Source organism: Chelon labrosus, assembly GCF_963514085.1.
Source record: "Chelon labrosus genome assembly, chromosome: 4".
Classification (NCBI taxonomy): Eukaryota; Metazoa; Chordata; class Actinopteri; order Mugiliformes; family Mugilidae; genus Chelon; species Chelon labrosus.
The window spans coordinates 29,783,015-29,793,755 of NC_140340.1; the positions used below are offsets into that span (position 1 = coordinate 29,783,015).

The 10,741-nt window shown below is 37.3% G+C and overlaps 2 protein-coding genes across 2 annotated transcripts; both read left to right on the forward strand.

The window, feature by feature from the left end:
• Positions 1-645: 645 nt before the first annotated feature.
• On the forward strand, positions 646-3,428 carry LOC311487033 (uncharacterized protein). Its single transcript, XM_084543126.1, has 4 exons — positions 646-785; positions 872-1,005; positions 1,911-1,967; positions 2,099-3,428. The coding sequence occupies exons 1-4, from the start codon at positions 710-712 to the stop codon at positions 2,144-2,146; spliced, it is 315 nt and encodes a 104-aa protein (XP_084399252.1). The 5' UTR covers positions 646-709; the 3' UTR covers positions 2,147-3,428.
• Positions 3,429-4,312: 884 nt separating this feature from the next.
• Positions 4,313-10,439, forward strand: vamp3 (vesicle-associated membrane protein 3 (cellubrevin)). The gene is made up of 5 exons (XM_084543127.1): positions 4,313-4,439; positions 7,503-7,581; positions 8,840-8,998; positions 9,296-9,347; positions 9,749-10,439. Coding segments are annotated over exons 1-5 (309 nt in total). The 5' UTR covers positions 4,313-4,437; the 3' UTR covers positions 9,766-10,439.
• Positions 10,440-10,741: the final 302 nt, after the last annotated feature.

Here is a 10,741-nt window from a genome sequence, read left to right on the forward strand (position 1 = left end):
ATTTAGAATCACCAATTAACCTAATGAGCATGTCTTTGGATGGTGGGAGGAAGCTGGAGTACCTGGAGAGAACCCACGCAGACACAGGGAGAACATGCAAACTCCACACAGAAAGGTCGACAGTCGGCCCATGGATTCGAACCCGGGACCTTCTCGCTGTGAGGCATCAGTGCTAACCACCTCGCCACTGTGCCGCCCGATTCAAGAGTTCTTTATTGTCAGTTTCTCAATACGTTCACGACATACAGAAAAATCGAAAAAACGTTTCTCTCTCTCTCACACATAAGAATTAAAAACCTAAATAGACGAAACATGAAGGAATTTGGCAGTGAAACAGTTACAAAGTAAACATTCTGGATAAATAAATATATATATTTCAAACAAACTGAGTATACAGTCCTGAGGCGTTGACTATTTTTGTGGACATTATCAGTCAGTCAGATAGTCACGCTCCAAGAAACTCAACTTCTGAGAGCAAACACAAAGGGTTTCCGTTTAGTTTAGACCTTCAGAATGTTTTTGGACAATTCTTAGGACAGCACAGTACTCATGGTTATGATGTGTTCCCTCCCTGCTGCTCAGTACAAATCCATCTGATGTCTTTCATTCCTGTGGGAATGCTGCAAAGGACTTTGGTGGGCGTGGGGATTTCTCAGGTGACAAATGCAAAGTACCAGGAGCTGAAAGGGGGGCACATTATTCAAGTCCGATGAAAAGCCTGCAAGAGGACATGGCTGCAAAACTGCTGACTGTGATGCTCATGGTTTGCTACGCCTGTGAAGGAGGTGAGATCTTTTTGATATATCAAGGTGATGTGCAGCCAATTATTTTGGCTAAATGAATGCACTCGTATCACCCTTTTATCTGGTAGCACTTCTCAGGAAATCCGACGCTGCAGATTTCCTGCAAAAAATACGAGAGAAGCGCACATCGGAGTGTTTTCCCGGAGGCTGCAGCACAGAAGTCAGCGAGGCAGGAGAGCTGGTAGAAGTGAACGTGGGATATGTAAGTACACCAAAAATGCTCCTAAAAAATGTACCATCTAAATGTTTTCACGTTTGTCTCGTCTCCTACATAAACCTGCGTCTCTTGTACACATGCAAAGCTATCACTCTTATCTACAAGACCATGTTTTGTTGCTATTAAAATCAATAGATTAGTCTTGCTTGACTTGTGTTAAGGTTTTTTTGAGACAAGACTATAGTAACATATTTTGTACTATATGTAATTTTTTATTGTATTTCTTTTGGTATTATTTTTTATATCACCCTTTAAACATTTACTGTTGACACTGCAAATGCAGAAATTTACTCTCACAAGTTTAAATAGGTTAGAATGTATTCAAACTTAAATATCATCACACGGAATTTCTCTCTGCAGTCTCTTGACATCAATTGTAAGTCAGTAAGTACAGACAACAACAGGTAGGTCTCATTTAAAAGTAGGCCATGTCCTTAATTCTGTACAGGGTGAGATTCTATCCACATGAAACTTAAAATCATGAACAAAGACAGCATCCAGAAAGTGGAATAAGAGTTGAGAAGCACTCCTCTGTTTAACAGGGACAAGGTGTAACTTAGTCAAGCAAGTCACTGAGGCGTTTACCATTACCGTGTTCCTACATACCAGACCTGCAATCTGAAGACACAGTGAAGCCCATTAACATTGACTTTGTTATTTAGAGCACCTGCTGCACATATCGGATAACCAGCATGAAAGCCACCAGAGAGGTGGAATGTGATGAAGTAGGGTTTCTGTCTTGTTGTGCTCTTAGGTATATATTTTGTTGTTCTGCATAAGGTTATGCCATAAAGAATTATTCGTTTTAACAGACAAGACCATTAAAGATGCCTGTTGCATTGTATAACAAGCTGAGTGTGGTTAATAATGTGACAACAACTTATTTACAGGAGGAGAGCCCCGTCCTGCTGTATAAGGGAGGTGCTGCTCCAAATGAAAAAAACTATGTAAGCTGACTAGTTCGGTTTTGAATACTAACTATATTACACTGTTAAATAAATAAATGTGCTAAATAACTTTATATTACACAAGCTATTCACGAGCAAAGCCCAAAACTCTGCTTACTTTTGTCTTGTAGCAGAACCCTGGAAGGGAAGCTGTGGAGGACGAAGGATCTGGGATGTAGCCAGGAGGGAGAGCACAAGATGACAGTGTTGTCACAGGGTAAAAGGATGCCTGGGTTCCCCAAAAGCACCTTGGTACCATGGTCATCTTTGTTAGATTGCATCTCAATGGAGAGACAACAGAGTTACAATTACACACATACATTATTATAAATATAAGATGAACTTCATGTGTTACCACCACACCAGTTCTTGTTGTTACAATATATTACTTAGCTGGAAAAGTCTGTTTCAAGTCCTGCATGTAAGAAAATAGACCATTGTCACCTTGCTTCTGTATTTACAGTACATTTAGCTACACATAAAGATGCAGATTCTCTATGACACTTAAAACGTATATTAATATTAGATTTGTTTTTTAGTACATTTCAGTTTGACCTTTCATGAAGTGTATGTGCATGTTAAGTACAAACTAACAAATGCTAGCAGCTAATTTTACATAAATATTTTATTCACATTTTGCTAACTTTGTCTAATTTTGTTTTGTATGCTAGTTGGAGATATGATATGCACATTTATCCACTCAGTGATCTATAAACTGACATTTAAGAGGATCATTTCAATTACTGAGGGGGACAACATGCATGGTTACAAGTGAGAGTTTAGTATTGTTTGCGATTTACCAGTGCTCCAAAACCAGTTGGTGCGTACAAAATGTGTAATTTGGCTCTTGGAAGAGTAACACATATTTTGAAATTTCAGCCTCAAAAACAATCTAATATAACTGAACTAAATCTCCCACTATTATAATATTCAGTTTATGCTGATGCAGTGTGAGAGAGGTGGTAATTCAACTGTATGATCATTTTTGGAGGATTTGTTTGTTAAACTATTGAATTAAACGCTACAGTGTTGATGTTATTTGGCCTAGCCCACTGACTAACATGTGTCAGTACAACACAATGCAAATCAATGATCCTACAAACCACACACACCAAACTGAAAACACAGTTGAATCCACAGCTCTCTCAGTTATTTGAAACAAACACTGAATACCACAGCCTTTGTGACAATAAGATTTAGTGCAGGGCTGTTATATTAGAGTGTGTTCATTTCTGTTCAATAGGGTATCTAATGAACTGACAAGTGACTGTATTTGTTTTGTGCATTGTTACTGTGTTGCTTTAACATAAGTACTGCAATCTGTTCATCTGGTCAAAACTACCTAAAGCATTAGCACTTGCCGACTTCACCACTGATGAATTGCTTTATTAGGAAACAACTCATTGCCACAGCTAATGTGTTTAATTGGCTTTTGTAAACTCTGTGTGTTCTTTATCTACTTTATGCCCTTTTAAATTGCTCATTGGGGACAAATAAAGTGATTTGAATTGAATTGAACTGAACTGAATTGGATTTAATTGAGTTTTGTTTCTGACTAGAACAATGGACAGGCAAAGGGGTTCTAGTGTTTTTGTTTGCTTTGCTCTAAATAATTCAACTAAATCTACTACGAATAAAAAGTCGTTTAAATGTTCAACCCTTAAAAATAAGGATGTCTTGTCTAACTCGTTCAGTTGTGGAAGTGAAATAGGTGTAGTGAGACTTAAATAAATGGATCAGTTCAGTTTTGTTCTCATGTCACATGTTGATCACGGGCTTTGATGGTCGCTTTCTCTTTCTGTCATTATACAGCCTTCTACTATATGTACTGTTGAACATTAAAATAAATAAAGGGTGGATATACACATATACAATAACTACTTCCACGTTTAATCGGCTACATTATAATATCCTACTACATTTTCGTGAGCATGTGGCCTTTTGCGTTAATAATTGTTGGTATGCACTGACTTCGTCTATAATGTTGCTTTCAAGTGCTCACCGTAAGCTCAAACGTTTACGTTTCAAACAATAAACACTCTTTGTGATCTAATAAAAAACGCGCCAGATAATATCCACCCGTGTGATATTTTAAGTGTAGGATCAAATGAATTACATTGTGCGGTACTGCATAATTAATATGAATTAAGTAACAGAAAAAAATTTGTTTTACAATTTTATTCCACGTAATAGTTGTACAAAAGATTATTCTGCAGACTGCAGAATATTAATATGAATTGTCGTATCAATTTGGATCGTGGGGTGAAAAAGAAAATAGAAACTTTCTTGACTTTAGTAAGTACATTACTTATCTTCTGACGTTTGACTTTTGGGTACGTGTTACTTTTCCCATTTCCGACAGCACCAAAAGGCAGCAAAACAACCGACGGCACTGACTGTTACGGCTTGTCACTTTGCTTACAGGCAAGAAACATCGGCGGTGTTGTTAAAAAAAATACAACATTTCATAATGTAAGTATTGTGTTTCTACCTAATCATGTATATCAAATGCTACAAACTTGTCCAACTTTTAAGTATTGAACTAAGACGCGGAAAAAAAACAACGCCCCGAACTTCAACAAGTGCTATATATTAGCATGAGACCTAAGCTAGCTAAACTTAGCTAAGCTAACTGTTGCAACGGCTCTCTAACTTCGCTAACCTCTAATTGTATCAACGTTAACTTGGTAGTTAAGTAGACAATCAAAGCATTACGTTAATTATATGCATGTATGACGGCCACATTTTGGTGTAAGTACTGATGTTATACATTAAGTTGAATGCTAACTTTGGGGTCTGCGGCTAAAAGCTACCATTTCCGGTCGGAGGTTTGGTTCGTTTAGCTACAGGTTAGCTACAGGTTAGCTACTTGTATGTGTTAATTTGAAAACAGTCCTGAAACGTTTTTGTAGTTGAGTGGGATTCATTGCTACGTGCACAATATAAAACTAAACACAAGTAGTGGTAACGTAGACTTAAAATAGGAAGTGTAGTGTTGGTTGACTTAGTAGGACCACAACTGTACAAATACTTGAGTAATGGAAGTCTGATTATCTAAGTGAGTTTGTAATTCTTTAGTGAACTGTTATATTTAAAATCAGATCAAGACTAATCCTACTTTTTTTTTAAAAAAAATAACCTTCCTCGTTCATTTATCCATGTTCACTTATTTTTTATAATGTAAGAGTGATTGAATATATTGACTCGTCTTGATCGTTTTGCTCTTACACCAAAAGCAAGGTCTTTAAAAGGCCATAAAATAAAGGTGTATAACAAATAGAAGTTATACAAAATGATAACAGGTCAGGTTTAAGCAATAGCACAACTGCAAATGTGTGTGTGTTTGAAGTAGATATAAAAGATGAAACATGCATGATGTCCTTCAGCATATCATTCAGTCAGTGTCTTGACTCCAAAGGATTTCTTTATAGATTAACATTTTTAATACAGATGAACTGAGGAGCTACAAAATTATATGTGTTTTATGATTTTAAGTACATTTTGCAGACATGCTTGGGGGTTTCTTTGTAATGGAGGACAGTGCAGTGTTCATACTGAATACTTTTTGAACCACAGATCAACCACGCACCCGCATGTTTCTAATTCCTTTATTTAACACTATTTCCATTATATCATTTTTTATTTTATTTTTTATCATTGAAAAAATTGCAAAGTGTACTGATATACAGGCTTCCGTTTAAAATTTGTATTTGTTATGAAGCTTTGTTGTTATGGAAGAATAAAGAACAAAGCACATTGTGGTCTGAGGTACAACAATCTGTGTGAAAGACACAAAACTTCAACATGATTGGGTGAAGTTTTGCTCTGCAGGGTGTGCTCTGGTGCATATCTGTGGCTATGTTTAGCACATAGGTGAATATACACCATATACTTGTAGAATATACAGTGGTTGCAATGGAGAGGCAATGTACACAGCTATTTTCTTATTGGCTGTAGTCAAGTCTTGTGACCCAGTTTTGGTGTTTTTCCAGCAAGCGAGTCGTGATTTGGTTTGATTCAACTGTTTTTGTGATGTTATAATTGTACAGTACAGGCTACATTACGAATGATGTTATGGGGTTTTCCTTTTTTCCAGTAGCAAAACAACAAGTATAACAAAGTGAAATGTCACAATATGTTCCTTGTTGTAATAAGAAAGTATTATTCTAACTACTTGTACTACGAATGCTCCTTTGTAGTTTGTTTATAATAGCTGTCTGTTTAATTTAATATTCCCCATTGCTGTGGTGTTTGTCTTCTTTTTCAAAGGATTTAATGGAAATGGAGTTCCTTAGGCTTCCTGGCAGAGACTGATGCCATTTCTGAGTTGACTGTCCACAGACAACTTGACTCTAAGGGAACGGTTGGATGTCACTACTAGCCTTCTGCTGTATTTTAAGGCAGATGCAGCCACCTCTGAAAGACAGACATGCTATATTACACTGTTTGTTGCTGTCATGTTTGCACTTGTTCTTAGTAACTACCAGGCTGCAAGAACAACCAGCTCTTGGATAAATATTTTTTTCTGACTTTATCTTATTGTAGTATACATCAGAATTACCCATGAAATGCAAAGCACCTAAAGCAGGACCCCTCGGTTATATATTTTCTTGCTTCTTGAAGTCTTTGCTAGTGAAAGTAGTAAATTTACATTTTTAAAAATGAAAGAGTTTGCTTGAGTATGGAGAAGTGCATCCATTTTGACTCACTGCTTCCTTATTCATAGGTGACTTTTCAGAAAACATACAAATGTCTAATCTATTTTTATTTATATTATTTACTCTTGAAACTAAGAAGTTCCTTTTATCTGTTGTCCCCAGAGAATTAATAGAGGCTGTGAAGGTTTGGGTCCTTCAATACTTTCCTGATCAGTGTAGCCGAGTTCCCTTTGTACTGCTTAACATCAGGTTCTGATATTTTAATTTGATATGGAGCACATGTTTATCAAATGGTTTTAAAATTTGTTGTGTTATGTTTGTGTTTTAGTATTCATGGTTGCGCATGCATACTGTACACGTCAAGTAATGTCTGGATCTGGGCTGCGTATGAGAGTATGCTGCAAATTGTGACACTTTCAGAGCAATTCTGGCTCAGATCAGAGGGTGGCAGTAGATAACAGCTGTTAAAAAGACTAAGACTACATACTCATTACTAATTAAAGCCAAACAACCCATCATTTCTTAACAGTGCTTTTTTTGTGAAACACAGAATACCCTGTATATGTAGATAAACACAGGCAGTTTATTCACTGTTGTTTTTACCCTGGCCTGTATTTGGGGCCACAATCCCGGCTATTTTCAGAGCTCTGCCTTTCAATTGACTTCTAGTTTCTATCAGAGGAAATAGAACAATTATCAAACAATTTAATGAGAATAAATGTGGACACTGTACTATGAAATATTTTATTCTGTGCTGACAACAAATACCACTGTCTCTCGTTTTGTGGCCAGCGAAGTGAAAGTGACAAATGCTTGTACATTTTAGGTAGATTTTAAGTTCCTCAGTATGTAAGAAACATTTTTATCATTTCATCAGGTCAGCCACGGGTCCAGAAGGTTCTGGGGCAGCGTCAGGCAACAGGCGTTTGCAGCAGACTCAGGCTCAAGTGGATGAGGTATGATGCATGTGATTGCTGGCTCTTGTCATCTATTTAAAGCCCTCATTTTCACACAGGTTAATGTTGACAGTGGTCTCACTTAGTGCATGCATTACCATAAGGAGTTTGAGTTTAAAACAAAATAAAACCTCAAAACCTTAACGCAACCCCATGTCAAAGTCAATAACATGTAATTTTTTAAATAATCTAACTTTTCCATTGTATATCCTCCCTTAACACTCACACAAATGGTGACTCCCTCTGTTCCCTTTTGTTGGTCTTGCACAGAAACTTGCATAACCCTTGGCAGCCATGATTCACCACAATGTGGAACCAGTTGCTGTCTAATGCTCTACCTTCACATGTCAGTTCACATGCCAAAGGATATTCACTGAAAGCCGTTCCTTTTCCAGTTTTGAGGAATGATATTCAGAACCATGTCAGTGAGGCCATTCGGGAAAAAGGCTGCCAAATCTCACTCTTAATCCCCTTTACTCATTTCTCTCTCTCTCTCTCTCTCTCTCTCTCTCTCTCTCTCTCTCTCTCTCTCTCTCTCTCTCTCTCTCTCTCTCTCTCTCTCTCTCTCTCTCTCTCTCTCTCTCTCTGTCTCTCTGTGTGTGTGTGTGTGTGTGTGTGTGTGTGTGTGTGTGTGTGTGTGTGTGTGTGTGTGTGGTGTTGTGTGTGTGTGGTGTGGTGTTGTGTGGTGTTGTGTTGTGTTGTGTTGTGTTGTGTTGTTAAGCCCCTCCTACACAGAACTTTAACCTTAATGTGTCACACAGAGTATCAAATTGGCTTCCAGAAGTTTATATAATCACAGTCTACATGGTTATGTAAGACCTGCATGGGCCTACACGCTTCTCTCCGCCCTGATACTCCGTCTGAGGGGAGGGGCAGTAGTTAGGTTTGTGGATCAGTGGAACATATGGGTTACGTGTCTTCTGTGATACTATGTGTATGGACATGCATGTTTGTCTGATTCTGGATGTGCTCTATTTACTCAAAATCCACATATCCACATATTATTTATTTAACTTTGTAAAATGTGTTCTCTATTGACCTATTACGTAACATTGTTCAAGGCTATTTAACACTTTGTGCATGTATACAGCATGTACAGTATACCGAATGAGCATTTCCAGTCCTTGTCTCTGATCCCTAGTAATTACAAAAGAAAAACAAATTAAGTCAACTTCATTTTTAGTGAGATGTTATCCAGCATTAATTTCATGTGCATCAGGAAACTGTGTTTATTGTTGTGTGTTTTTTGGATGACCAGGTGGTGGATATTATGCGCGTTAATGTGGACAAAGTACTGGAACGTGATTCCAAGTTGTCTGAACTGGATGACAGAGCAGATGCGCTGCAGGCTGGAGCCTCCCAGTTTGAGACCAGTGCTGCCAAGCTGAAAAGAAAGTACTGGTGGAAGAACTGCAAGGTGCCTAAACACAGTTTGATCTAAAAATCACACATTTACCTCCTGTGGAAAAAAACTTACTGATCTCAAATGGATTTCACATTTCACGTTAGAAGTTTACTGGTCTTAATAAAAGCCTTAAATATTAATAGTTTTAGGAGCATCAAATAATTTATTTGACTACACATCATACTGTGTAGTATGTAGTGAAGTTCAGAAAACATTTAAAGACTTGATATCGTTAAAAAGAATAATATGTTTTTAATAATCTTTTCATACATAAATAATTGAATTTGGCATTGAATTTTCTCTTTGCAGATGTGGGCCATCCTGATAGCCGTCATACTTATCATCATCATCATCATTGTCGGTCAGTATCAAGCTAGTGATGAGAGAAACTTATTGTCACCAGTGTTAATAGTTATGTTATCGTGGTTTCTCAGTGAGTTAAAGCTCACAGTTCTTATTATAATATGTAATCTTCAACATGTAATGATCAGAACTGTTGATGTTGATAAACAGCACTGTGCAAGATTAGGGCACTTCACATTTTTAGGCTCTTCTCTATCGCTGAATACCATCAGGAACATGTGCCAGATTCACTCAGCGTGGCAACGACCTCAGACATAAAGTCAGATTGATTAGAATTCATCACTATCTAAGACTTCCTGATGCAACGACATTTTTCACTGTGCTATGTATGCAACGCTCTGTAGTTATTACATTTAAACATTCCCTGGTGAAACTAATTGGTCTTTTCTTCATTTACAGTTTGGAATTACTCATAAACATCAACATGAGGAGGAGGAGTGAAACAATGAAGAAGAAAAGTGGAGCATTGTGCATTATTCATTTCTCAGAGGATGAATTTACATGATTACTGGCTACTGAGCTCCACTTATCCCCTCTGCAGGGGTCTTCATTCCTTGTTCTGGATCATAACTGTGTGTGTGCGTGTGTGTGTGTTTGCATATGTGCATGAGTAAAGCATGGTCACAGTACTGCAGTTTTACCCTGTATTAATACACCATCCCAGACATCCCTAAGCTTGAATTAGAATACCATGCACATACCAAAGAAAACTTAAACATTTATATACAAAAGTGTTGGTAACGAGAGTAAAATTAAGTAAAAGTAAATGAATCATCCTTGACTCTTTGACAAAGTGTGCTTACACACACACACGCACACATTCCAGCCACAAGAATAGAAGTGAAGAATATTGTTGTAAACGCTCCTCATATATTTACATTTGTATGTTTTTATTAATATCCACTGATTTTGTGTGCCAGGCTAAGAAAAGTGCCTTTTAGGATGTGCTGTTCTGCATTAGTTAAGGTTGTACAGTAATCCTGCACACCATAGAAGAGATGCCTCTTTCCCACACATGGGCATTTCTGTGTATGGAAAAGAGTGTAAGAGTGTAACACCAGTATTTAGATGTTTCTTTCTTTTTTTTTTTTTTTTCTATAAAAAAAAGGTCTGTTTTGCGAATTGTTTCAGCTGACTAGTGAATAGTGGGATCCAATGCTTTATTTTATTTATTCACATGGTTAAGTGCTAATTGAGCTCTCTATGTAAAACATTAAATTTAGGATTGAATGAAGAGGAGTTTCACTGGTCACCTGACGATACAAAGCTAACTACACTGTTGAACCCCTCGCCCTTAGTCATCTAGATCTAGTATGAGCTTGTGTTTAGATAAGTGCCTAAAAGATCAGACCAGCAGCCTGACAATGGCTACAGAAACTGCCACAAAATTTA

Excerpts from the sequence above, each read along its gene's own strand:
- LOC311487033 (XM_084543126.1), top strand. The coding sequence starts at position 710 with ATGAAAAGCCTGCAAGAGGACATGGCTGCAAAACTGCTGACTGTGATG. Across the intron at positions 1,006-1,910 it reads TAGAAGTGAACGTGGGATAT|GAGGAGAGCCCCGTCCTGCT; the intron begins GTAAGTACACCA and ends ACTTATTTACAG. Across the intron at positions 1,968-2,098 it reads CTCCAAATGAAAAAAACTAT|CAGAACCCTGGAAGGGAAGC; the intron begins GTAAGCTGACTA and ends TTTGTCTTGTAG.
- vamp3 (XM_084543127.1), top strand. Across the intron at positions 7,582-8,839 it reads CTCAGGCTCAAGTGGATGAG|GTGGTGGATATTATGCGCGT; the intron begins GTATGATGCATG and ends TTGGATGACCAG. Across the intron at positions 8,999-9,295 it reads ACTGGTGGAAGAACTGCAAG|ATGTGGGCCATCCTGATAGC; the intron begins GTGCCTAAACAC and ends TTCTCTTTGCAG.